Source organism: Mesocricetus auratus, unplaced genomic scaffold (assembly GCF_017639785.1).
Source record: "Mesocricetus auratus isolate SY011 unplaced genomic scaffold, BCM_Maur_2.0 Super-Scaffold_100676, whole genome shotgun sequence".
Classification (NCBI taxonomy): Eukaryota; Metazoa; Chordata; class Mammalia; order Rodentia; family Cricetidae; genus Mesocricetus; species Mesocricetus auratus.
Genome location: NW_024429266.1, coordinates 97,577,594 through 97,604,746, shown reverse-complemented (window position 1 = coordinate 97,604,746; position 27,153 = coordinate 97,577,594). Strand labels below are relative to the sequence as shown.

Below are 27,153 nucleotides of genomic sequence, written 5' to 3'. Positions count from 1 at the left end.
CAGAGTCCAGCCACAGGGCACTCCCCTCCCCCACTCCCCCCACAGGTGTCGAGTCTGAGCCTGGTCTGGAGAGACCCTGAAGTCACCTGGCAAATGGGCGGCTCAGGTAGGTGCCTTACGCCCATCTCCCTCGCCCCCCCCCCGCCTTTTCCTAGCTCACACTCCTGCTGGCACCTGAGAGAGCTGTGGAGCGCAGGCGTGGATGCTATGTGGTTCACTTCCCTGGCCCCCGCTCTAGCCTAGCTCTTCCCATTCATCATTGTTTTTGTGCTTTGATGTTTTGCCTGCGTGTGTATCTGTGAGGGTGTTAGAACCCTGGAACTGGAGTGGGTGCTGGGGACTGAACCCAGGTCCTCTGAGAGAGCAGCCAGTGCTCTTAACCACTGAGCCATCTCTCCAGCCCAGAATTTCTTTCTTTCTTTCTTTTTAATTTGGAGACAAGGTTTTTCTGTGTAACCCTGGCTGTCCTGGAACTCTGTAGACCAGGTTGGCCTCGAGCTCACTGATATCCTCCTGCCTCTGCCTCCTGAGTGCTGGGATGGAAGGCGTGGGCCGCCACACCTGGCCCACTTGCCCATGGTGAGCAATGTGAGGACGCTGGGCCCAACCAGGGTGCCCTCACTGGTGTCACCTTCAGGTCTCCCTTGCGCTGTTAGGGGACACATTCACATCTGGTGAGTAGGGCGTGCCCATCTCTGGAATGGGAGGGCTATCGCTGCGTCTACTTCCGTGTGCACAGCTGCAGTGTCCTGGGTCAAAGCCTCAAGTCTGTTTTTAGGCGGCTGCCTGCCGCTGCCCCGGCCAGGCCCGGCTCTGCTCCCACCTCTTTCCACACCCTCCCCGGCCTGTAGAGCTTCCGCTGGCTGGGCTATTTGTTCATCTGCTCTGCAGCTGGTCTTGCTTCCTTATTGTGGAGCCTTAACCCGGCCCCTTGGCCCTCTCCTTACTCTCCCCACCCCCCATGGTGTCTGCACACTACAAGACATTCCTGGGTATCCTCAGAGAAAGGCAGAGAGGAGAGCCACCTTGAAGAACTGGCTCTAAGGGGTCTCCAAGGGACCAGGCCAAGGCTGTTGCTGGGTACTTATGGCCATGAGTATTCACTGTACACGGACAGAGTCTCACTAGCCTCAAACCCTAGCAACTCTCCTGCCTCGGCTTCCTGAATGTTGGAGTTAGAGGCTTGAACTGCCATGCCCCGCTATTAGTTTTTCTGTGGCCTAAAGTAGTCGTTAACCACCCACCTTAGTTTTGAAACAGGGTGTCTCAAGGGCCTGGGCTGCAAGAAGTAGGTTAGGCTGGCTGGGCAGCCAGGGCAGGGGTCTGCCCCTGTGCACCCCTCTAAAGGTAGGATTGCAAGCGTACACGCATCTGTACGCGGGTCACGGCACAGGCATAGCAAGCATTCCCACAGCCGGGTTGCACACGGGTTCATCTTCACTAGACTCTTGAGGCTGGGTCATCCCTGTGTGGCCCCTCATCCTCGTTCTGGAGACCTGCAAGGCCCTTGAGGACTGGGGGGGAGGGGGCGCTTGGTCACACTGCCCAGCAGCCACACAGGGCCCTGCACAGCATTGCAGACCATCCTGCCCTCACTGTGAATTCCGCTTTCTCTTTATTTTTATCTGTTTACTGACTGGTCCAAAGTTTCATGAGGATCCCCAGAGCAAAAGGGTGACAGATGTGTGCCACCACACAGCCTGAGAATCCAGGATTCCAGATCGTAAATGCAGCTTGCCTTAGGCACTCAAACCCCTCAACATCAAGGAACTTAAGAAATGGGAAACAAAGAGCAGTCCTTATTGTGCTGAAAGAGACCTAAGTGTCCCCGACAAGGCTGCGGCGCTGGGGAGGGGCATCTTCTCCTGAAAGGCTCCTTGGGGACCCACGCCCCGGGTGCCTCGTCAGCATGGGGCCCCTAGTGCTTCCTGTACACGTGGGTGTGCAGGGTGCAGACGGGCTGCGGGTGGCTGGCTGACCACGGGGAAGTCACAACAGCTCCCGGCCACTGGCTGTCTTGTTGACTTTAGACAGGCCTTCCCGGAACCCAGAGTCCGTCATCCTGGGAGAGGCACACAGCAGAGTTAGGGTCCAACAGTTGGAGGGCAACAGGCCTGGCCTGCTCCCATCCCATCCCTCTACCCCAAGACCTAGCCCGGCAGTGAGTACACCAGTCTTAATTAACCGTGCTGTCAAACCAGCCTGGCTCCCACCGCTGCAGAGCTGCCTGGTCTTGGCCCAGCTGGCCTCTGAGGTCCCCAGGCCTGAGTGTCACAACCCACCCTTTCCTAACATTGCTCTAACTCCACCCCTAGTGACTCCAGACCTGCAGGCCCTCCAAGCTGCGCACACCGATCTACATCCCTGTGGACCACCTGGATCCCCGCATCCTCAGCCCACCCCAGAGCCAGCTCTGCCTCACTCCTGGGCCATCTCCAAGCACCACTTGGTCTGTGTTAAGGCCACTCACATGGCACCTTTGGTCCTCTTTGGCCCCGTACACCCACATTCCCGCTTAGCCGTCCCCCCAGAAGCAGCCTAGGCCTTACCCCATCCTGTGAGGCTGCCCCAGTGAAGCCCCTAGCTTAGCCTGGCCCCGCCCCTTCCCGGCCCCGCCCCCCCATGCCCCACAATTTGCTCACACTTGCTCCATCTGCACGTCTTCCTCATCCTCCTGCGGCAGCTGCAGGTAAGGGTTGTCCCCAGCTGGCTGGAACTTGTAGCCGGTGAGCACGAAGAAGGCCAGCGTGGAACTCTCCACCAGGAGCTGGGGGCCGGGGCACGGGATCAGGAGGGGCTCCCTGGCCACCCCATTCCGCCCCGCAGCCCGGCTCTGCTCACCTGGTACAGCCACTGCCACTGGAAGGGCACTGCCACCCGCAGCAGGATGGCGATGATGCGAGTGAAGTAGATATAGCAGATGACCTGGGGACGCGTGGGACACGGGGCGCCAGCACAGAGAACCAGTGAGGCTGGTGTCAGGGGCAGAGGGCACGGGGAGACTCAGGCCGGGACGGGGACTCCTACCATGATGTAGTAATGTCGGAACAGCTTCAGCTTGGCCAGGTTCACTGCCACTGTGGGTGGGCACAGAATGGGGGGGGGTCGCTCAAAGTGGCGGGAGGGGAGGGCAACAGAGAAGGGGACAGGGCCAGGGGTGCAGTTCCTGGGCAACAGGATTAACAGTAACAAGCCCAACTGGCAAGGGGGAGAGGTGACTGAGGGGGTACAGACGCAGTCACGGAGACACTGGGACCTGGCACCCGTTAGACAGAAGGCAGGGAAATACTGAGGAGGGGCCTCACCCTTCCCATCCGTGCCAGACGCGTCCTGCAGATGCCGGATGGACCTGGAGCAGGAGGAGTGTGGGAAGTGGTCATGACCCGGACCCAGTGCACACGAGACTCCCGTGGGGTGGGTAGGGGCCTGGGCGGGGCTGAGGTGAGGGGCACAGGGCCTGGGCGGGGCCTTACCACACGACTGGGAAGAGGATGGCACCACAGCAGATGAGATCCACCAGAAACAAGATCTCCTTCCAGAGTCCATAGTCACTAGCACCCTCCTCACGGGACTCAATGACAATGTATGCCACGTTAGACAGGACCTGTGGGGATGGCAACATGCCACCTGATTGTATTCCCATCCTCTTACCCCTGTCCACTGAAAATAAGCCACTGCCAATTCCCCTACCAACATGGACTTCCCTCCCTGCCCCCCACCCCAGCATCCCTCCCTGTCCCCCACCTGAGCATCCCTCCCTGTACCTACCCCAGCATCCCTCCCTGCCCCCCACCCCAGCATCCCTCCCTGTCCCCCACCCCAGCATCCCCCCGTATCCTACCCCAGCATCCCTCCCTGCACCCCACCCCAGCACCCCTCCCTGTCCCCCACCTGAGCATCCCTCCCTGTATCCTACCCCAGCATCCCTCCCTGTCCCCCTACCCCCAGCATCCCTCCCTGTCCCCCCACCCCACCCCAGCATCCCTCCCTGTATCCTACCCATACCCCACCCCAGCATCCCTCCCTGTATCCTACCCCATACCCCACCCCAGCATCTCTCCCTGTATCCTACCCCATACCCCACCCCAGCATCTCTCCCTGTATCCTACCCCATACCCCACCCCAGCATCTCTCCCTGTATCCTACCCTAGCATCACTCCCTGTATCCTACCCCAGCATCCCCTTGTGCCCACCCCAGCATCCCCCTGTGCCCACCCCAGCATCCCTCCCTGCACCCCAGCATCCCTCCCTGTATCCTACCCCAGCATCCCTCCCTGTATCCTACCCCATACCCCACCCCAGCATCTCTCCCTGTATCCTACCCCATACCCCACCCCAGCATCCCTTCCTGTATTCTACCCCATACCCCACCCCAGCATCTCTCCCTGTATCCTACCCCATACCCCACCCCAGCATCACTCCCTGTATCCTACCCCATACCCCACCCCAGCATCCCTCCCTGTATCCTACCACGTACCCCACCCCAGCATCCCTCCCTGTACCCCGCCCCAGCATCCCTGCCTCCGATGTCTCCTGAGTCCCCCTCTTTATGCCTTCCTAAACCCCCATAGGAACCCCACACACACACTCACCTGCAGGGGGATCACAATTCCAAAAATCTTCTTCTCCTTGTCCGACAGCATGTACTTCACAAAGGCCCAGCCTGAGCCGATTAGGGCGATAGTGATGAAGAGAAGGGCGCCTTTCAACCTGGGAAGCCAGGGTCGGGGAGGTCTGATGATGAGGTGGTGCCACCCCCACCTGCCTCCCCACCTGTGTGCAGAGCCAGGGGACTCACAAGTGTGTGATATAGTGCATGACGGCGAGGCCTTCGATGGGGTGGCCTTGGCTGTTGATGAAGTAGTAGTTGATCTGGAGGTGGGCAGATGGATGGGTAGTCAGACAAGGATGGACGGGTGGGGGACAGTTTGGGAACAGAGACCAAGTATGGGTGAGTGATTAGGGAGGGAGATGGATTCCCACCACGATGGCGGGGCAGGGGTTACAGCGGGAGGAGGATGGTTAGACAGTATGATGGACAGTCCTGGAGGGTGGGCGGGGCGAGCGGGGCTGAGTATGAAGAGGGATGGAGAAGGCACACGGTGGACACATGCCCCGTCTCACCATCCCACCCTGGTGTCGCCAACGGGCCCCGTGTGCTCACGCTGTGGAAAAGCAGGGAAACGCTCTTGGTGAACGCCAGGGCTGCCATGAGCCAGTGGATCTTAAAGACACTGTATCTGCCGGAGGGAGAACGGGGTGGGGAGGGTACCACTGACATTAGGGTGTCTGGCCCTCACAAGAGACGGGCGGGGTCGGGGTGGGGGGCTTTACGTATTCTTGCAGAGCACAGACACCCAGAAGATGCCTGCGGCCAGAAAGCAGGCGGACATGGTCAGGTAGAGCTTGAAGAGGGGGATTTCCGCCGCCGACAGGAAGCCTTCTGGATTCTTCTCTCGGATCATCACCTGTAAGGGGAGGCAGGCAGCCTTGCCCCTGTAGCTCTAGCTCTGGGTTTCCCAGTCTCCAACTCTTCCAATTTCTAGCTAGAGCGCCTCAGTTGGTCCCATCTCTCAAATGGGTACACAGCCGTATACTAGAAGTCACAGAGGACTGGCACCAGGACCCCAGGGATGACCCAGTCTTTGTACAAAGTGACAAGTATTTTCATAGGGCCTACCACATTTCCAGAAGACTGGACAATGTAAACCAGGACACAGAAGTGTTACCTGGTGTTGGCTAGGGGCCACCCAGGAGACAAGTGACTCTAACCAACCCAACACGTTGTGACAGGATCATCTAGGCCAGTGGTTCGTGCCTTTCTGATACTGTGACCCTTTAACACCAGCTCCTCAAGTTGTGGTGACCCCTCCGCCACCATAGGATTATCTCGTTGCTACTATATAACTGGGATTTTGCTACTGCTATGAATCATAATGTCAATGGACAGGCAAGCTATCTGATATGTGACCCCCAAAGGGGTTGAGACCCACAGGCTGAGCACCACTGAATACTGTGTGATTCTCTCTCTGTGTGTAGGCCAACGAGAACTTCAGGTGGCCACCCTGGGAACACTCTGAGGGCAGGAGACCCCAGCAAGTCCCCTCTGACCTCCATGTGCACTGCACACACACTCGCATTCAAAAATAAACAGAAAACGAGTCTACAGGTTGCTCGTGACACGGCTGGGGGAGGGGGCAGTGCAGTCGGGAAGGTGCTTGCCTTGTAATCACGAGAAGTGGAATTCAGATCCCCAGAACCCACATTAAAGATAAGCCAGGGGTGGTGGCATGGAGGTGGAGACGGGAGCATTCCCGTGACTTGCTAACCAGCCAGCCTGGCTGAATCTGGGAGCTCCAAGCCAGTCAGAGACCCTGTCTCAAAAAACAAAGTGAGTTGGGTGTGGTGGCGCATGCCTTTACTCGAAGCACTCAGGGAGGGGCAGAGGCAGGCGGATCTCTGTGAGTTCGAGGCCAGCCTGGTCTACACTGAGTTCTAGGCGAGCCTGGGCTACAAAGTGAGACCCTGTGTTAAAACCAAACCAAACCAAACACAAGTATCAAGATGGACAGCATCCCAAGGAACACCAGTGGAGGTTGACTGTGACTTCCATATGTACACCACACCACACAAGATTCCCTGCACGTATGAAACACACACACACACACACACACACACACACACACACACACACACGTTCTGTGCACACCTGAAATATATACAATTTTGTCTTCCCTCAAATACTTCCGATCGGAGGACAGTTGGATACCCTAGCTTGCATGTCACACCAAAGCCCAATGGAGGACTTTAACAAGTCCATACAGGGGCTGGCAAGAAGGCTCAGTGGGTGAAGAAGCTTGCTGCCAAGGCTGAAGACCTGAGTTCGGTCCCTGGGGCCCACGTGGCGGAAGGAGACGACTGACTCCTGAGAGGTGTCCTCCGACCTCCACACACGTGCTGTGGTGCATGCCCTCACCCCCCGCCCCCAAATAAAGTGGGATGAGACGACAGAGACAACCAGAGCACAAAGACAAGGCTGCTGAGCAGGGTGCAGCTGCCCCTGGCCACTCACGGTGAGGTCGAATGGCTTCTCCTTGCCAGGATCGGAGTTGTAACAGTTGTGGAAGTTGAGGCTGTACTGGCCTTCCTCAGCCCTGGAGCCGATCACCACGTGAAACTGGCCATGGGGAGGAAGGGGGTCTCAGGAGGGTTCCCCAGCTGTGGCAGGGTTTGGGGGGCACTTGAGCAGGGCAGGTGCTCACACTGAAGTTGTATGAGTTGTTGAGGTGGCCCAGCCCCAACACCAATTCTTCTTCTTTCCCGCTGGGGTCCCGCGTGGGCAGCTGCTTCTGTGGCTGGCCCTCTGTCGAGAGCCTGTGTACCCCCGGGGTAATTTTCTCTCCTGAAACTTGGGGTGCTCCAGGCTTTGCCTGATCCTCTTTGACTGCAGGGGTCTCTGTAGGAGATGGGTGAGTGACTGTCAAACGACAGATGGGCAGAAAACTGGGGTTTCTCCAGGGTAGCTCTGCCCAGCCTCCTGGCCTTACCACTGTTCTCCTTAGGGGCCCCAGTTGGTGGCTCTGGCTTCGGGAGGTCTGACTGGGCAGGGGCATCAGGGAGGAGGCCAGGGGAGATGAACAACTTCCTCTGCTCCCCATACTTCCGGACTTGGACCCTTGGGTGAGAGGAGGAATAAGGGAAGGGAGGGTGAAGTCAGTGGTCAGGTATGCAACGTGTGCGGATGCCTTCCCTACACGGTTGGAGAATCTCTCTGAGTCACTGCCCGTCCATGAAGCTCCCATGCTCATGGTTGTCTATTGGGAAGGGCAGACAATATGGCCTGGTCTACAGGTGAAAGGCCTGTGATTCAAGACACTCGGGAGGTAGAGACAGGAGGATTGCAAGTTCAATGTCAGCCTGGGTTACAGAGTGAGTTCAAAGCCCAAACTGGTAAAACTTACTGAGATCCTGTCTTAAAAAGTACAAATGAGGGGCTGGGGGTGTGGTCAGGGGTGGAACCCCTCCTAAAATCCCCTAGTGAGGGGGTAAGGGTGTGGCCAGGGTGGACCCTAACCTAGAATCCCCCAATGAGGGGCTGGAGGTGTGGTCAGGGGGATAGCACTTGTTCAATTTTCGGTAGCATGTGTGTGGACACACGCATACACATACACACAATGTACCATGCAGCAAAAGTGACGGGCTTTCTCCCCAGAGCTGCGATCTTTGGGGGGTCCCCTGTCTGTACTCACTGCAGGTCCTTGATATCAATGAGGAAAAGGACCAAGAAGTTGCTGCTGTTCCTCTCCAGAGGGCATTCCTGGGAGTTCCGGCTCTGGGGAGTGGACAAAAAGGACCTGGGTTACAAGTGCCCGTGGGTCTAGCCTAGTTCAATGCGCTGTCCATCCACCCAGGGCCTCTCCCTGCCCCTCCTTTGGAAAGGAACCCAGGGGTGTAGGCCTTACACAAAGGAGGCAGGCCCTCCACACCACATCAGTTCTCCCTCAACGCCTCCGACGCCCTCCACTCACCGAGTAGGAGTGGATACTGCCCGATCGGACTCGACTCAGGCTGAACCCCACCTGAGGAAGAGAACACACCCTCTGCCAGGAAAGGGATGCAATCTGGTTCCGTTCTGCTTTGAGACAGGGGCTTTGGGGCAGCCTTGGCTGGGAGGGCGCTCGCCATGTTGCCCAGGTTGTGGCTGGATTTGCATCGGTTTTGAGCCCCAATCCTGGAGGTACTGAACACCCGCCATGTGCTGGATGCTCAATGACCTGTCTGCCCCCCCCCCATGCTCATGCAGAGTGCACTCCCTCCAAGAGACTTTTCACAGCCTGATTAGCTTTACCCACCCACAATGTGAATGCTGCTGGATGGGGTAGAACATGCAGTTCCATGGGCCATGGAGACTGAGGCAGGAGGGTCTTGACTTTGAGGTGAGCCTGGACTACATGAGACCCTGGCTCAAAACAAATGGTCAAAATGAGGCTGCCTGGGCATAGTGGTGCCTTTATTCCCAGTGCATGGCAGGTGAGTTCGAGCAATGACCCCCCACCCCACGCCATCAAAAAAAAAAAAAAAAAAGAAAAGAAAAAAAGGGCCGTTATTATAAACCAGGCATCTGTTTCGCACCTCTTCTACCAAGGGGACCTTGCTGAAGAGGGTGAGGGAAGAGGGTTAGAGCCAGCGGTGGGAGGACCAGAGAGAAACCATGTCTTCTAGGGACAGCAGACCGCTGCTTAGGAACTTGCAGCAGCTGTGGCTGTCAGCATTCCAGCATGGAGGGAAGAGGGGTGCTTGAACCCCTACACCTGGCTGAGGAGCTATGGATAGCTGACGGATGAAGGGGAAGGGAGAGCCAGTTTTCTCTAAGGGTGTGGCCCCAGATGAAATAAAGTGGGTCTGGGTCCAGTGAGTGGCACAGCAGAGACCGGGAGACCTCCCAGTCTGTGGCCAGTCTGGGCTACATAGAGGGTTCGAGGCCGGCTGAGGCTACATAGTGAGACCATGCATTTAAAAAACCTGGGGCTGTGCAACCTGATCCTCCTGCCTCAGCCAGCAGGGATGCTAGGATGACTTGATGTGTACCCCCAAACATCCAGACTGCATGAGACACTGTATTCATTCCTAAGTGACAGCTGGGGAAACTGAGGCTCAAGAAGGCTATATGGGACCTGCCACAGATCACATGGGCGAGGGACACGGCTAGGATGGAGTTCCAGAACTTGTGCACTGAGCCCGCCCCCTTGAGCCTCCGAACCTTCGGCTGCTTCTCTTCTGTCTCTTGGCGGCCCAGGCGAAGCAGGCTCAGCTCCACTTCTAGGGAACCGTTGGTGTAGAATCCGAAGCTGTTCAGTTGGATGTCAGCTCGCTTCTCCCCCTGCAGGAAACCAGACAGACAGTGTCAGCAAGGGCGCTTTCCCGGCTAGCTCCCCTGAGAGTCTGGGCATTTTAAACTCAGGGCACAGCACACGAGAGAGAAAGCCTTCCTGGGTGCAGGGCAGTGGTGGCATTTCCCTGCTTCGGCCCCAGGCAGCTACAGGGTGGGTCTGAGAGTCCTGCTTCCACGGAAGGCCCCTAGACTGATGCGCACTACCCCGAGAGTGGGTTACACCTGCTGGTGTGACCAGCTCCGTCTTCACAGAAAACTTTTTGGTTCTATCTGGGCTGAATTTTCAAATTAGTCCCCCAAACTCTCATCGAAGTGAATTCCAGGAGGATCTTACCAGGTACCCCCTCCGCCTAGGAGGTCCTAAGGTTGTTACCAAGGGCCCCCCCCACCCCGTAATTCAAAGGGCCGGGAGTCAGGGGTCCCGGGAGATGGAGCCCCGCCCCCTAAGCCAGGCCAACCCATTGCGAGCACGGGGCGGGGGGAGGGGGCGGGACAAGACCACTCGCGGCCTGCAGTGGGGGTGCGGCCGCTCCAGAAGGAGCTATCGGGGGAGGATGGCGAGGCTAAGCCCGCGGGGCTCACTGTGAGAGCCAGCCGGTGGATGCGGCCTGAGCAGCCGCCCAGCATCAGCACCAGCAGCGACAAGCATCCCCATCCGCATTGCGCTGGGCTCCCGCCGCAGAGCCCCCTCCTCTCGCTCACTGCCATCTCTGGGGCTGCGGCTGCCCCACAACACCGCCTCCGACGCCTGATAATGCCCGCCCACTTCTGAGCCAATCGTTGCCCGACCTGGCCGAATTACCCAATTATCAACTGCGATGCTTTGATGGACACACGTCTTACCAAATGGGCGCGCTTAGTCTTTTCAGCCCCGCTTTCATGTTCCCCAATCCCTAGACAGATCGTCCCGGATGCAATTTGATGAACAGGACGACTCACCAATGATCTAGGAACCCATATCTGTTCCTTAAAGCGGAATTCCTTCTTCAGCTCTTAACGGTCCAAGACTACATTACCCAAGAACGCAGAGGAAGCAGATCCGCGCAACAATGCACGCAAACTACATTTCCCAGTATGCCCATGGACTCACTTGCTCCCTCCCCCCAACTCCACCTCCCCAACCGGGAAGTGGTTCCCGGCCAGAAGCAAAGATTTTGGTAAACATAAGTATCTGTTGAGGCTTGCCCTGTTCCAACTTTCCTGGGCCACCGAGAAGCCTAAAATTCTTGACCCTTTGCTGACTTCTGATCCCAGGCTGAGGGCCATTTTAGGTCCCACCTGCAGACTCCGCCCCAGGCTTAACTCCCTTGCAGCGGCGGAGCTCTTATTTCAAACTGAAATCTTGACCTCTCCCCAATCCGATCCTAGGCACCTCACCCTATTTTACACACCTCATCTTTTTTTTTTCTTTTTTGGTTTTTCGAGACAGGGTTTCTATGTATTGTTTTGGTGCCTGTCCTGGAACTCACTTTGTAGACCATGCTGGCCTCGAACTCACAGAGATCCTGCCTCTGCCTCCCGAGTGCTGGGATTAAAGGCCACCAACGCCCGGCTTCATCTTTTTTTTGTTTGTTTATCTTTATTATTTTATATGCGTCGGTGTTTTGTCTGCATGTATGTCTGTGTGAGGGTGTCAGATTCTGAAGTTACAGACAGTTGTGAGCTGTCATGTGAGTGCTGGGATTTGAACCGGGGCTCTCTGGAAAAGCAGTCAGTACTCTTAAACCACTGAGCCATTTCCCTAGCCCCCCGAAGCTCATCTTCTACTCAGCCCCCAGATCTGCAGGAGTCGGAGTCCCAACTTCTGGACCCTAGTTGCAGACAGTCTTCGACTCTTAGCTAAGCCCACGATCCCGCCGCTAAGCTTCCCAGCCCAGTCTGATACTACATTCTCATCTGACCTCTGACTCCTCCTCCACCCTCTTTCCCCAGCCCCCCTCTAGGCTTTGCATCTGCGAGCTTATCCTTCAAGCCGCCAGCAGGTGGGGTTAATGCTCACCGGAGCCTCAGTTCCTGCGGGGTCTCCAGGGCATTTTCCCTCAAAAGTCCAGACTGCGCTTCCCTACCAGATAAAGCACCGGAGGGGATGTTTAGGTGTTTCTGCAGCTGCGGAGAAAGCACCTACGGCCGGGGAGAGAGGGGGTGGGAGCCACCAGGGCCTTTTTTTGTTTGTTTGTTTCCATCCGGGAGCCTCAAGGGTATTTACAAGGCGTGAAAGGACTTTTATGATTGGGAGGATCGGAACTTCTGAGCCCCGGGGCCCCAGGGTCTACGCTAGGGCGGGGGTGGGGTGGGGTAGGGTGGAGTGGGCGGCGGGAGCCGCTTGAGGGAATCTGGTGCGCAGTACTGATTGGGCCTCAGTGAATGCGGCTGGCAAGTGGGCAGTCAGGGGCAAGCGCGAGCTGTGTGTGTGTGTGTGTGTGTGTGTGTGTGTGTGTGTGTGTGTGTGTGTGTGTGTGTGTAGTCCAAAACTGGGGCCCCAAGGGCAGCCTGTCCTCAGTTTCTCAAAGGAGGCTCTGGCGGGGAGGAAGGGAAGTCAGGATGCGGTGGGGATGCGCTAATGGACCTGGCATTGGCTGGAGGTGCCTCCTGGGCTGGATCGAAATCATACCATCTGCTCTGTGGCCGGAGGGAACCAGACCATTAGTGGGACAAAATAGAGATTTCTGGAGCCTAGTTGGTCCCCGCAAGAGCCTAGTGACCGACCGCAGGTTTTCCCTGCCATCGAGTGGGGGAGAAGTGGGAGAGACTCCTTGGGTTTGGGGCTTTGATATTTTGATCCTTTATAAGAAATGCGAAGTTAAATGGAAAGGCTGAATAGTTTGGGATGGCAGAGCAGAATAATAGCGGGGTAGATTGGAAAATAAATCGAGGCACCCTTTAAGGAGGTTCATAGCCCTTTAAGAGAGGGCGGAGCATTCGCTGAGCTCCGCCTCATTGGGTTCCGCCCTTAAGGCGCCCCGCTTGGGGTTCGGCGGGACAGGGGCGTGGCAAAGCGCGAAGGGGCGTGACGGTCTAGGCGAGTGGGCGTGGTCTGTTGGCGGGGCGGGGCGGGGCGGGGTTGGGCACACCGCCCTGGGGCTGAGTTTGGAGGAGGGTGGCGGGGACCCGGGCTGGAGGTAGTGGCGTCCCCGGCGGCAGGACCAGCATGGATTGGGGCACTGAGTTGTGGGTGAGTCCTTTCTTCCCAGCTCACACGGTTCTCCCTTGCTGGGGTCCTGGCCTCTCCGCTCTTTGTCCCCTATGTACCTTTGCGGGACTCCGCGGTTTCCCCCGCAGCTGATCCCTCGGGTCCCGCCCTCTGCCCTCAGCACTCTCTCCAAAGTTCCTTGGGGACTTTCTAGACTCCCAAAGGGCCCTACGCATACTTTGCCTAGGACCCGGATAGGGAAACTGAGTCACAGAGTTGAGAGTGAGACCATCCCAAGGAGTCCCTAGACCAGGCCAGGAAGGGGGGGACAGCTGGGCGAGGTCACCTATTTTGAGCGCCCTGGCCTGGCTTGGAGGCTAATCTTACGGCCCCTGGGTCCCTGCCCGCCGCCCGCCTGTGCGGCTGGGAGGGGGAGGGGACCCTTTGGTCACCTACTCTCCCACGTGGGGCCTCACCCGGTGGCTTCCCTGCTTGCAATTGCCCTAAAGGGCTTGGGACGCTGAGGGGGAGGGGAAGGGGGCTGCTGGACTCGGCCCTGGGCGCTGGGCGGAGCCACCCCTTACCCGCCACTTAACCTCACCCAGGAAGCCCTAGAAGTTTCCCTGAATCCTTGTTGGACTATTGACCCCTCCTCTTTCTGGAGGCGGTGTAGTCTTCGGGTGCAGTGGGGACAAGTCATTGTAGTGGAGGCATCACAGTAGCAGGGGAAACTGAGTCACTCAACGGAGAATCCCGGGGATCGTGGAAATGGGGAAATCTGGCCATTGAGGTTCCCTCCTTCCACGCACTTTGAGCTGCTCAAACCCTTCCCTTCTGTGCCTGTCTTATTTGCCAAGCCCGCTTGATTTTCCGGAATTTGGCGGGGGGTGGGTGGGTTAGAGGATTCGGAGGGAGCTGGAGTAGCTTAGCCTCCTCCCACACCCCTGTTGGCCACCCCGACTCCGAGAGACCCCGCCGTCCGGCTTGGGGCCCTGGCGCTGTTGTCCAGGCCCTTCCCGGGAGGAGGAGATGGGGGTTCCCGCCAGCTTCCTGCCTCCCCCTGCGCCACGCCGGGGCGGCGCCTGGGGAAGCCAGCCAGTCCTTGCTGGAACCGCCGAGCCACGAGGTTGTGCCTTGTCCCGCCCCCTGTCTGCGCCCCCCCTTCCCATGCATCGGGTCTCTGGGGCTTTGGTGCTCCTTCCAGGTGACCCTGACCCTTCCCAATCGCACCCCTGCAATCAGGATCAGTTTGAGGTGCTGGAACGCCACACGCAGTGGGGTCTGGATCTGTTGGACAAATACGTGAAGTTCGTGAAAGAACGCGCTGAGGTGGAGCAGGCTTACGCCAAGCAACTCCGGTGAGCTCTAGGATGGGTGCTCGCTGGGGCTCCGCGGTGATCCGGCAGGAGGACCAGGTTCTCAAGCCTCCCTGCCTCTGTCCCCACCCTTAGGAGCCTGGTGAAAAAGTACCTTCCCAAGAGACCTACCAAAGATGACCCCGAAGTCAAGTAAGAATGGGAGAAAACTGGGGAGGGGAGCGGGGCATGGGTCCCTCTCCTTCCCAGAGGACACTCCACTCCCGCACCTCCAGCCCCGCCTCCCATTAAAAGTCTGGGTGACCTGGGGTGAAATTTACTTCCAGCAGAGCATCCTTTTGGGTTTGTAAATTCTCAACTTAGCACAGTTATCAGGGGAAAGTGACATTTTACTTTTACCGTTTATCTAACTTTGAGAGCGAGGTGCACCCACATATGCCACGGGGCACTTTCCAAAGTCACGGGGCACTTTCGAAAGTCAGAGGACAGCTGGGCGTTGGTGGCGCACGCCTTTAATCCCAGCACTCGGGAGGCAGAGGCAGGCGGATCTCTGTGAGTTCGAGGCCAGCCTGGTCTACAAAGTGAGTTCCAGGACAGCCTCCAAAGCTACAGAGAAACCCTGTCTCGAAAAAAAAAAAAAAAAAAAAGAAAGTCAGAGGACGGCTTGCAAGAGTCGGTTCTCTCCTCACCATGTGGGTCCAGGTCAAACTCAGCTGCAAGTGCCCTTTACCTGTTAAACCGTCTCGTTGGTCCTAGTCTCGATCTTTGAGACATGGTTTTGGTTGTTCTGTTACTCCCTCTGTAGCCAGGACTGAGGCAGCCCTTGTGCTTGGGCTCCCAAGAGCTGGACTGACAGCATGTATCACTAAGCCAGGCTTGGACCGATGACTTTTATTATCTCTCATCTTTATAATCTGCAAAATGGGTCTGATGGTGGTGGTTTCTATTCTCGCTGGTGTGTACAAAGGTGAACTGAGTTTATTTGTCTAAAAGCACAGGCTAAAGCTGGGCATGTTGGTGCACACCTGTGATCCTAGCACCCGTGGGTTCTAGGCTAGCCTCGTCTATGTAGTTACATCTGAGGCTAGCTAGCCTGGGCTGTATGATGCCCTGTGTCAGATTTCTAAACGAACAAACTGGTAGTCAGTCTGTAGTTATTTCCAGGAATTTTTAACTGCATTCTGAACCCTTCCCTGAAAAAAATCTAAAAGAAGAGCTGGGTATGGTGCCAAGTGCTTATTATCCCAGCATTCTGGAGGCTGAGACCCAGAGGTTGTGAGTTCCAGGTCAGCTTGGACTGCATAGTGATACTATACTTTTAGTAAATATGGTTGTTTTTTTTTTTTTTTTTTTTTTTTGGTTTTCGAGACAGCGTTTCACTGTATTGTTTTGGAGGCTGTCCTGGAACTCACTCTGTAGACCAGGCTGGCCTCGAACTCACAGAGATCCGCCTGCCTCTGCCTCCCGAGTGCTGGGATTAAAGGCGTGCGCCACCAATGCCCGGCTTAGTAAATATGTTTAAAAAAAGTTGTAACCCAGAAGTTCCAAAACTCCATAAAAATTAATAGGAATTAATAGAGTAGTTTGTGATAGCTGGTTAGATGGGTGACTTGGTGTGAGTGATACTCCACTTAGTGTGATCAGGGTTTTCCAGGGTTGAAAAGTGTGTGTGTGTGTGTGTGTGTGTGTGTGTGTGTGTGGTTTCAGGTAGCCCGGGCTGGTCTCAAACTCACTATCTAACTCATAACTTGGGACTGATTCCACTGCCTCGGCCTCCAGACTGCTTGTTTTATGCTGGGGACTCATGCTTGCTAGGGGAACTCTCTACCCACTCAGCACCTCCAGCCCCAGTGCCTGAGGATTGACAACGCTCTAACAAACCAAAATTGTTCAGTTCTGGAGCATACACAGACTTTTGGTCATCGTGTTTAAATTGTATGGGGCTCCCTGAGTCATCTAGGGAGGGTCTGTGCAAACCTTGCTGTTGCATAGAAGACCTTAAGCATCCTTTACTTTGGTACCCTCTAGCAACCCTAGAAATGGTTGCCACAGCTACCGAATGATTACTGTATTCATCCCTCTCACTGGGAAATTGGACGAGGGGTGCCAGGCATGGTGGTTCAGCTCTGTGATCTCCGTAGTCAGGAGGCTGAGGCAGGAAAAGCAAGGGTTCTGGGCTAGTTTGGGCTATGTAGCCAGACACTGCCTCAAAACCTAAACAAACAAACACAAAAACCTGACTCTAGGGTTCTGCTACCAGCCCTGGGGGAATGGCACATAGAAGATACTTTCAGGCCTGAAAATGGTGGCACACAACTTTAATCCAAGCCCCAGGAGGCAGAGACTGGCAGATCTATGAATTACAGACTGGCCAGGGCTACATAGTGAGGTCCTGTCTCAAACAACAACAAAGATGTAAGCATTGTGCGTCCAGCCGGGCGGTGGTGGCGCACACCTTTAATCCCAGCACTCGGGAGGCAGAGGCAGGCGGATCTCTGTGAGTTTGAGGCTGGGCTGGACCGATAGCCTCCGAAACAATACAGAGAAACCCTGTCTCGTAAAAACTAAAAAAAGACAAAAAAAGCATTGTGCGTCCAAAAATTTGATTTGTGGCCAGATGTTGGTGGCGCATGCCTTTAATCTCAGCACTCGGGAGGCAGAGACAGGTGGATCTCTGTGAGTTCAAGGCCAGCCTGGTCTACAGAGCAAGTGCCAGGACAGCCTCCAAAGCTATACAGAGAAACCCTGTCTCAAAAAACAAAACTTAGGGACACAAACTTAGCTCTTATTGGGAACAAATATAGCTCAAGACTTCCTTTTTTTTCTTTTTCTTTCTCTTCTCCTTTATCTCTTCTCCCTCCCACACTCCCTCTCTCTTTTTCTCTCTTCCGAGGGTTTCAGGTAGCCAAGGCTAGCCTCAAACTCTCCATCCTCCTCCTGCCCTGGATGACAGGCCTGTGTCACTGTGCCAGGCAGAGTTCGCGCTTGCCCCTCTCTGGTCCTGACCCCTGCTTGTCCCCTTCGACCAGGTTCAGTCAGCAACAATCATTCGTTCAGCTTCTCCAGGAGGTCAATGATTTCGCAGGCCAGAGAGAGCTGGTGGCTGAGAGTCTGGGCATCCGGGTGTGTCTGGAGTTGGCCAAGTACTCACAGGAGATGAAGCAGGAGAGGAAGATGGTGAGTCCCCTCCCACCCATGCTTGCTGAGGGCTCTGTTGGAACCTCGCTGAGAGTCTCCATTTGTTTGCACAGCATTTCCAGGAAGGCCGTCGGGCTCAGCAGCAGCTGGAAAACGGCTTCAAACAGTTGGAGACTGTGAGTGTGCCTGGGGGTGGCTAAGGCCCAGGAGGGCTGGGGTGGTGGCTGCTCATGTGTGACCAGGCTCCCCTTTCAACCTCAGGGGTACCCAGCACACCTATTGTGCCCACACCTTTTATTTTGAGGTGGGGTCTCGTGTGGCCCATGCTGGCCTGGTCTTGAACTCTGTTGTTTGTGTGTGTGGCAGCGGAGTGGTGCATGCCATGAGGTGTGTGTGTGTGTGTGTGTGTGTGTGTGACTTCAGCTCTCTAGAATCAGTTCTCTCGTTCCACCTCTAGGGGGTTCTGGGGAATTGAACTCAGGTAGCCAGGCTTTCTTGACAAGTACCTTTACCTGCTGAGCCGTCTTTCTGGTCCTTTTTGAGACAATGTCTCACGTGGTGGTCCAGGTTGGCCTTGATCCTCCAGCCTCCCCTCCAGTCATCCCTAGCGTTGGGGTGACTGGTGTGTGCCACCCCGACAGTAAACCTTGGTCTCCCCACTCTGCTCCTGGGGGAGGGCAGGTCCTCCATTCCACTTCTTTCTCCTGTGTAGAGTAAGCGGAAGTTTGAGCGAGACTGCCGGGAGGCTGAGAAAGCGGCTCACACCGCCGAGAGGCTGGATCAGGACATTAACGCCACCAAGGCGGATGTGGAGAAGGTAATACGGGATGGAGCCTGTGACAGGCTGGTGCCGTCAGAGTGGGGTAGAGCCGGCACCTAGCCACCAACTCCACCTTGCCATGCCACTGCCCAGGCCAAGCAGCAAGCCCACCTCCGGAACCACATGGCGGAAGAGAGCAAGAATGAGTACGCCGCCCAGCTGCAGCGCTTCAACCGAGACCAGGCCCACTTCTACTTCTCCCAGATGCCCCAGATATTCGATGTGAGCGCTTTAAGCTTGTTGACAAAGCCCCTCCGAGTCAGTCAGCTCCCGCGCGGGTGCCAGCACCCCGGCTGCCGCGTCCCTGCTTCTAGATTGAAAGAGCACCTGCAGCTCCCGCACTCTGGAGGCGGAGGCAGGAGAATGGCCCGGTGTACATAGCAAGTTCCAGGACAGCCTGTCTCAGAAGGGAGGGAGGGAAGGAAGGAATGGGAAAGGGATGGGTAGACAGATAACCATTCTTTGGTTTAAAACTCCTAGTCATCCTTCTAAGGCCCAGCTCTAAGAGGCTCCCGGTCTCAAAATTTCCCCAACTTTCTTCCCAGCTCTGTCCCAACCCTGGTGTTAGGATTGTCTGTGTTGCATGTACTTTTTATTTCAAAGCTCTGACTCATTACAAGCTCTTGTAAGAAGACTTTTCTGAACCCCTGGCTCTGCATCTTTTTACTCCTGCCCCTATATCTCTCACCGCACACCACCCCTTCCCCCAGAAGGGGGGGTTTTGTCGTGAGGGCGGATCTGATTCTGTCCTAGCTCTCAAGCCTGGGCTTGGGGGCTGATGCTTTCGGCCTGGAGATGTTTGCAGGGTTGACTCACCTGTGCTCTCCTCGGCTCCACAGAAGCTGCAGGACATGGATGAACGCCGGGCCACCCGCCTGGGGGCCGGGTATGGGCTCTTGTCAGAGGCTGAACTGCAGGTGGTTCCCATTATTGGCAAATGCTTGGAGGGTATGAAGGTGGCCGCGGAGTCCGTGGATGCTAAGAACGTGGGTGCTCAGCATGGGCCCAGTGGGATGGAGTGCGGGCTGAGGGAGGGTGGCTCCCTAAAAGTAGCTCCTTGAGCCAGCTGCTGGCCGTCCCTCATTCCCTGTCTCTTCCCACAGGACTCACAAGTCCTCATCGAACTACACAAGTCAGGGTTCGCCCGCCCGGGTGACTTGGAATTCGAAGACTTCAGCCAAGTCATGAACCGAGTGCCTTCGGACAGTAGCCTGGGCACCCCGGATGGCAGGCCTGAGCTCCGAGCAGCCTCCAGCCGTAGCCGTGCCAAGCGCTGGCCTTTTGGGAAAAAGAACAAGGTGGGGTCCGGAGCTCTTGGGGTGAGGAGTGGGTGGGAAGGGGGGACAGTCAGTCGAGGACCTCACTGAGTCAGCTCCAGCCGCATGGAACGCCGAGTCCTGGGGCAGGAATTTTCCTCTTGGCTGGGGGCCCAGGCTAGAGGGAAGGAAAAAGAGGAAGGCGGGCCTGCTAGCCCACTGGCTGGCTTGGGAGTCCCTCTGTGGATGAGGGCACAGGGTAGGGGTCCTGTGGCATCTTCTGCTGTCTCCTCAGACCCTTGAAGGGCTCATGTTGGCCTGACATTGCCCCCCAACCCCTAGGCGTCCCCGTCCGATACTATCCCCATCCTCTATATTTCTGGGGAGCCTCTGCCTCCTATGCGTTTTCTCCTTGGAAGTCTGACTTTTGGGGTCTGGTGTGTACCTTGATTCCCCCTCAGTTTATCCTTCTACTCCCGGCCCTTTCAGCCATCCCTTCCAGTTGGTTTATCCTTTCCATCCCCCTTAGACTGAGACCCTTCTTACCTGCCACCCCTGTCTGTCCCCTTTAAGCCTCTGTGTCTGACCACCCTGGTTCTCTAAAAAAAAAAGTAAAACTTATTTATTTATGTGTATCATATGTATCTGTGTGTTTGTGCACATGTAGTGGTCACAGGAGGACTTTTAGGACTCAGGTCTCTCCCAGGTCCCAGGGACCAAACTCGGGTCGTGATGCTTGGTGGGAGTAAACGTGTTTTACATACTGAGTTAGCTCTCTGTCCCAGCCTTTGCTTCCCACTTTCTCACTACCTTACAGACTGTAAGCCCAGGAAGCGGGGTAGAGGGGAGTATGGGTACCTGACCTCCTGGGGTGCTTCATGAGTCCCTAAGACTCCGAGGAACAGAGAGAGCTTGGGAAGTGGGTGTGGCACCTGCCTGGATCTTTTTAGCTTACTAGGTTTTGTTTATGCACATCTTGGGGGCATGTGGAGGTCAGGGAATAGCACATTGGTATCTGTTCTCTCCTTCTGTCCTGTGGGTCCTGGGATAGAACTCAGGGCTTGGCAGCAAACACCTTTCCCTGTTGGCCCTGGCTCCCCATCTCCTGTCTTCCCTGGCGCCTCCCAGGTCTTCCCTTGTTGCTTTTACAGGTGTTTTCTGTGTGATCTTACAATTTAGTTGTGATTTTCTTATCATTATTTTTCCCTCTTTCTCCATTTTGTTTTTCCTGTTTCCTGTGTCCCGTCCGTCCATCTTCCTTGCGTCCATCCATCCATCCTCCGACTACATCCTCGCGCCTACATCCCTGACCCATCCCCCCACTTCCCTGGCCCCCACCGGTAGCCACGTCCCCCATCCCTGTCCCTCCTGGGGGGCCACCTACCCTCCACATTGTCTGATGGACCCTCATCCCCCCGTTCTGGCCGTGACCCCTTGGCCATACTGAGCGAGATCAGTAAGTCGGTCAAACCGCGGCTAGCATCCTTCCGCAGCCTCCGAGGTGGCCGTGGGGTAAGTTGAGGCCGGATGGTGGGACACTGGGCTCTTCTCCTGCCGCCTGCTGCGTCCTCCCAGATTCCAGCTTTGCTGTATGCATGGCCTCGCTCCCCAAAAGCCCTGCCAGGGAGGAAGGTGGACCTGGTATCTCAGGAGCGAGAGAGGCGCTTGGGAAACTTAGGGTTGCAAATTCCAAACTCAGCCCTGGTCTCACCTTCCAGACGGTGGTCACCGAAGACTTCAGTCACCTGCCCCCAGAGCAGCAGAGAAAGCGACTCCAGCAACAGTTGGAAGAGCGGAACCGGGAGTTGCAGAAGGAGGAGGACCAGAGGTGAGCATGCGCGGTGGAGGAGGCTGGAGAGGAACGCGAGACTAAGCAGGGCTACTCCGGGGTTGGGGATGTGCTCCATGGTAGGGTACTCGCCTGGGTACTTGTCGTCCTTCTTGGGTCCCATCTGCTGCTACCATGTTTCAGTGGTACACAAGGACTTCCCAACACATTCCGGGCTCTGTAGGTCTCTGCTTGTGGAGGCTGTCTTGTGGGAGTGTGTATTGGTGCAAGAGCTGTGTGGGGCCGGGGGAGGAGATCAGCGTCCTCTTCGCTCTGTCTGTTAGGCAGGGTCTCTCTTCAGACTAGGTCTTTGTGTCTTGTTGGCTAGGCTGGCAGCCAGCAATCCCTGGCCGTCCCGTCTCTGCCCACCGAGGCTGCAGGTGGTGTGTGGCTGGACCCTCCTTGCTACGTGTGTGCAGGAATTAGAAATCGGTATTTAAGGTTGCTCAGTAAGTGTTCTCCACTACTGAGCAGTCTCTCCAGACCCTTACCCTGTCCTTTTTATTTGTCTGGTTTTGGTTTTTTTGAGACAATGTCTCACTGTGTGGCTCTGGCTGGCTGTGAAGATCAGGCTGGTCTTGAAATCACAGAGGTCTCAAGTGATGGTATTAAAGACATGCATCACTACACTGGCTTCAGGTGACTTTTTTCTGAGACAGGGTCTCACAGGAGCTTGACTTGGTGAGTGGCCTAGGCTGGCCAGATAGGAGACCTGGGGGGATGGTCTCCTATCTCTACCTCCCCAGTGCTGGGATTCAGGCGTGAGGTCTCGTGCTGGGCTTTGTCCGTGGTAGCTGTAGGTCAGATTAGTGTGCCCACACGGTGACCACTATTGACCGAGTCATCTCCCCGACTACATCTGATGGTTTTAGAGGAGATTCCTGTCGCACAGCTGGGTGTGGTGGCGCCTGTCTGTGATCTCAGCATTCAGGAGGCCGAGGCAGGAGGGTTGTAAGTTCAAAGCCAGCCTGGGCTTCTTGCGACTCTCAAAAGAGCAGTGAAGAACTGGATGTAAAAGCAGGAGCGGATCCGTTACTTTGCATTTTCTGTAAGTCACTCCAGCAGATGAGCGCTTGTGCACCCTGCGTCCCCAGAAACTCACTGGCTCATTCTGCTCCCATTCCACTCTCAGAAACAGCCTCAGTGGGCTGACTCAGTGGCCAAAGGCACTTGCCACCCAAGCTGGAAGACTTCAGTCTCATGGTAGAAGGAGAGGACCCACTCCCACAAGTTGTCCTCTGACTTCCAAACAGGTGTGGTGGCATGTAAGTGCACACATAGGCATGTGTGATAAGAAATAAACAAGTAAGTAGTTAAATTAAAGAAGAGCTACTGTGCCAGTTTAGGTTAATATATACTTTGCTACAACAAACTGCTGTTTGTAGTTTCTGAGACCTGGAACTCACACCCCCATCCCCTCCCTGGGGATTGATTCTAGGTGGGGCTCCACCCCTGACCACACCCCTAGCCCTCCTTTTTTATTTCTTATTTTGAGACTAGGTCTGGGTAAGTTGCCCGGGCTGCTCTGGAACTTTCAATTCTCCTGCCTGTCTTCCAAGTAGCTGGAATTACAAAACCGACACCTAGGCTCAGTTTCAAATATTTTAGTAGACTGGAAAACAAGACAAACAGCCCAGTCTGTGGAGTCTTACCTCATTAGTACCGAGACAGCTCACGCTCAGGAACTCTGTCAGTCTTGAGTCACCGTCATGATAAGAGGAAAGGAGAGCTGAGTTGTCTAATGCCGAAACAGAGCATTAACGTGCAAAAAATCTGCTAGACAAAGTCTTTAGTCATTCTTTCCAAGCACAAAATCCTCTCCCCAGCCTGTTACATACTAGGGATGACGCCGGCCACTTGTTAGCAGGTGGCTGGCCAGATTCTATTTGGCTGTTCACATGTGGCCTTCTCTACAGAGTGGAAATCATGGGACAGAAGCCACGCTTGGAGCACATGCAGCCTGGGCGTGTGTTTCTAGTGGTGTGAAGCACCGGCCTACCTAGGGCCAAAAGGCTGACCTTTTAGTTATTTACTCATTTAAATTTCCTTTTCACTTATTCATTTGTTTTGTGTATGGACTTACACATGCCACAGTTTGTGTGTAGATGTCAGAGTACAACTCCTTATAGTTGTTCTCTCCTTCAACCACAGGGGTCCTCGGGGATAGAACTCAGGTTTTTAGGCTTGGTGGCAAGTGCCTTTATCCGCTGAGCTCTCTCACTGACCCCCCCCCTTTGTTTGTTTTTCGAGACAGGGTTTTTCTGTATTGCTTTGGAGGTTGTCCTGGAACTAGCTCTTGTAGACTAGGTTGGCCTCAAATTTACAGAGATCTGCTTGCCTCTGCCTCCTGAGTGCTGGGATTAAAGGCATGTGCCACCAACGTCTGGTCCTATTTTTATGTTTTATTTTGAGACTGAGTTCTGCTATGTTTTCCAGGTTGGTTTGGATCTTTAGTGTGCTACCATTCCTGGTTTATTTATTTCATGTGGGTGTTTGCTTTTGGCTACTACAAGACAACCTTGAATGTTGTTCCTCAGGTGTCATACAGATAGTTTTCTGCATATATGTGTTTGTGTGCAGCCATGCACACACGTGCAGCCATGTACAACCCTGCACACATGGAAGCCAGAGGATCTCACATGGTGGTTGCTCTGTGTGCGTGTGTGCGTGTGTGTGCGTGTGTGTGTGTGTGTGTGTGTGTGTGTGTGTGTGTGTGTATACACAGCTCAGCATAGCCCTGCATGCACATGCACAGAGAGAGAATCCGGAAGATCTCACCTGGTGGCTACTGTATGTGTGGTGTGTGTGGTGTGTGTGGTGTGTGTGTGTGTGTGTGTGTGTGTGTGTGTGTGTGTGTGTGTGTGTGCGGCCCTGCATGTACAGAGGTCGGAAGATCTCACATGGTAGCTGTTCTATCTCTCTCATTCCCTAGAGATAAAGTCTCTTGCTGCACCAGCAGCTGGGCTGACAGCAGCAGGTCCTAGTCTTCACCTCTCTCTGTCTCTGCCCCCCACAGTGCTTGAGTTACAGGCACTTATGGGAGCTGCACCCAGATTTTTACATGGTGCTGGGGATTCAAACTCATGTCCTTAGACTGGTCCTCTTACCATTGAGCCGTCTCCTCTGTCTTCTTGTTTCTTGAGACAGGGTCTTTAACTGATCTGCAGCTCAAATTCAGCTAGACTGATTGGCCAGCAAGTCCCAGGAATCTTCCTGTCTCTTCCTCCCCAGTGCTGGGATTACAGGGATATGCCACCATGTCTGGCTTTTATGTAGGCTCTGGGGATCGAGCTCACGTCCTCACGTGAGCAAGCATGTTACCCACTGAGTAGTCTCTACAACCCCATTTCGAATTTTTTGAGATAGGTCTCACTTAAGATGCCCAGGTTTTTGTTTTTTTTTTTTTAAAGATGCCCAGGTTTTTGTTTTTTTTTAAAAGATGCCCAGGTTAGCCAAGGCTGGCCTTGAACCTGCTATCCTCCAGCCTCAGCATGCGCCATTGTGCACAGGCACATTGGAGTCCATCACCAGCGTCTTGCCTCTCCTTGAGCTTGGTTTTCACTTGTTAAATCATAGGAGTGTGTGTTTTCCTTCCTGTCTGTCTGTGTGTCTGGTCTTAGGGAGGCCCTGAAGAAGATGAAAGATGTATATGAGAAAACGCCGCAGATGGGAGACCCTGCCAGCTTAGAGCCCCGCATTGCAGAAACCCTGGGCAACATTGAGAGACTGAAGCTAGAAGTGCAGAAGTATGAGGTCAGAGGGGTGCCCTGGGGAGGGGCGGGGGGCAGGCTGAGCTGCGTGAGTCACTGCGGGTGGGGGAAGGGGATGGAACCTTACCCTCCCGTCTAAGTTTTGGGTGTGCACGGGTGATGTCAGGAAATGTCCCCAGTCCAAGAGTGGGCTGACCTCAGTGTTTGCCCTGGAAGTCACGCTGTGATCCCCAACCAACCCTAGGCTTGGTTGGCAGAAGCTGAAAGCCGGGTCCTCAGTAACCGGGGGGATAGCCTGAGTCGTCACTCCAGGCCGCCTGATCCCCCAGCCACTGCCCCACCAGATAGCAGCAGTAGTAGCAACAACAGTGGATCCCAGGATAATAAGGAGAGGTGAGTGGGGAGAGCCAGAAGCCGGTTTGGCCCATAACCCCTAGTGAGGGACTGGGGGCGTGGTGAGGGTGGAGCCCCATGCAGAACGCACCAGTGAGGGGCTGAGGGCGTGGTCAGGGGTGGAGCCCCACCTAGAATCCACCAGTGAGGGGCTGGGGCGGGGTTCAGAGACCCTGGAGGGTCTGGTGCTCACCTTCCTCCCATCTCCAAGCAGCTCTGACGAGCCCCCTTCAGAAGAAGGCCAGGACACCCCCATCTACACTGAGTTCGATGAGGACTTTGAAGAGCCTGGATCCCCTATCGGCCAGTGTGTGGCCATCTACCGCTTCGAAGGTAAGAGCCCAGCGCGAGGCTGTAGCTCAGTGGTAGGGAGCCTGACTAGCATTCAGGAAGGGCTATTTTATCTTCTATTTTAAACGCTTTTGTTTATTGTGTGAGAGAGGTCAGAGGACCGTGTCCGGGAGCAGGCGCCCTCCTACCACGTGTGTCCTGGGGACGGAACTCTGGCTGTCAGACATGGCGGGGAGCACCCAGGCTCTTGATTTCTCAGTTTTATTCGGTCTGGGACCCCAGCCTGTGGGATGCTGCCGTGCACATTCTCAGTGGGGCCTCCCATCTAAATCCGCCCGCCCTAGAAACTCCCTCCCTCACAGACATCCCAGAGCTTTGTCCCAACGGTGGGAGAGCTCCCTGAGGCCGAAGCTGACAGTGCTAACCCTCACACCAGGGCGTGTGGCAGTTGGCTTGGAGCTGTGACTTCGGGTCAGACTCACCCAGTCTGACCTGTCTCCCCCTCCATTCCCCAACAGGTTCCAGTGAGGGAACCATCTCCATGTCGGAGGGGGAGGACCTCAGTCTGATGGAGGAAGACAAGGGCGATGGATGGACACGGGTCAGGCGGAGACAGGGAGGCGAGGGCTATGTGCCCACCTCTTACCTCCGAGTCACACTCAACTGAACCCCACCAGAGCGGGGGACGAGGGGCAGGGCTGTCAGCTGCTGCTTCCGGGCCACAGGGGGCCCCCAAGACCTTGCACTTTATTCCTGCCCTCGTGGCTTTTGGCTGAGACCTGTGTAACCTGCTGTCCCCTCTGTCATCCCACCTGACACCCTCTAGGGACCCACTTGTGCCTTCCCGAGTGGTTGTACATATTTGTCATTTAAGACCTCTCTTCCTGCCGCTCGGCTTGGGCCAAGTTTTGTTTTATATTAAAAAGTATATATATATATATAATTATATAACGTCCTTGGAGTCTGTGGCCCCGATGATGGAAATGGCCCCTCAGAAGGTACCTCTGTGGAGACACAGCTCGGCAGGGGGCATTGGCTGCTCTCAGAGGATCCTGAGTTGTTTTTGAACAGCAACATTGCATCTCATAACTGTTCAAGCCTGTGCCCCTTTGGCCAACCCTGGCAAAGGCACTCATAACGCATGTTGGGTTTTTAAAAGATTTATCTAGTTGCTGATGGCGCACGCCTTTAGTCCCAGCACTCGGGAGGCAGAGGCAGGCGGATCTCTGTGAGGTCCAGACCAGCCTGGTCTACAAGAGCTAGTTCCAGCACAGCCTCCAAAGCCACAGAGAAACCCTGTCTCAAAAAACCAAAAAAAAAGATTTATTTATTTATTATGAATACAGCATTCGGCTTCCATGTATGTCTGCAGGCCAGAA

At 55.4% G+C, this 27,153-nt stretch overlaps 2 protein-coding genes across 5 annotated transcripts; one reads left to right on the top strand and one right to left on the bottom strand.

Annotated features, from left to right (window-relative positions):
- Positions 1-1,592: 1,592 nt before the first annotated feature.
- Gpr108 (G protein-coupled receptor 108) lies at positions 1,593-10,640 on the bottom strand. Its single transcript, XM_013121499.3, has 17 exons — positions 10,475-10,640; positions 9,761-9,880; positions 8,529-8,579; positions 8,250-8,332; positions 7,548-7,675; positions 7,263-7,456; positions 7,073-7,177; positions 5,335-5,468; positions 5,165-5,240; positions 4,799-4,872; positions 4,593-4,710; positions 3,474-3,604; positions 3,306-3,349; positions 3,028-3,077; positions 2,842-2,925; positions 2,643-2,767; positions 1,593-2,062 (listed from the first exon to the last, which is right to left on the bottom strand). Exons 1-17 carry the CDS (start codon positions 10,598-10,600, stop codon positions 1,990-1,992), a joined length of 1,716 nt encoding a protein of 571 aa, XP_012976953.1. The 5' UTR covers positions 10,601-10,640; the 3' UTR covers positions 1,593-1,989.
- A 2,316-nt stretch (positions 10,641-12,956) lies between these two features.
- Positions 12,957-26,717, top strand: Trip10 (thyroid hormone receptor interactor 10). Of its 4 annotated transcripts, none has more exons than XM_005081341.4 (15): positions 12,957-13,064; positions 14,265-14,380; positions 14,474-14,530; positions 17,368-17,515; positions 17,590-17,652; positions 18,189-18,293; positions 18,390-18,518; positions 19,136-19,282; positions 19,400-19,594; positions 20,897-21,064; positions 21,271-21,380; positions 25,001-25,133; positions 25,335-25,483; positions 25,698-25,816; positions 26,293-26,717. In XM_005081341.4, the coding sequence occupies exons 1-15, from the start codon at positions 13,041-13,043 to the stop codon at positions 26,439-26,441; spliced, it is 1,812 nt and encodes a 603-aa protein (XP_005081398.1). In that variant the 5' UTR covers positions 12,957-13,040; the 3' UTR covers positions 26,442-26,717. The 4 variants fall into 4 exon arrangements, with proteins under 4 accessions (XP_005081398.1, XP_040593896.1, XP_005081400.1 ...); XM_040737962.1 differs by having other exon boundaries at positions 25,695-25,816; XM_005081343.4 differs by lacking the exon at positions 20,897-21,064.
- The last annotated feature ends 436 nt before the right edge of the window (positions 26,718-27,153 follow it).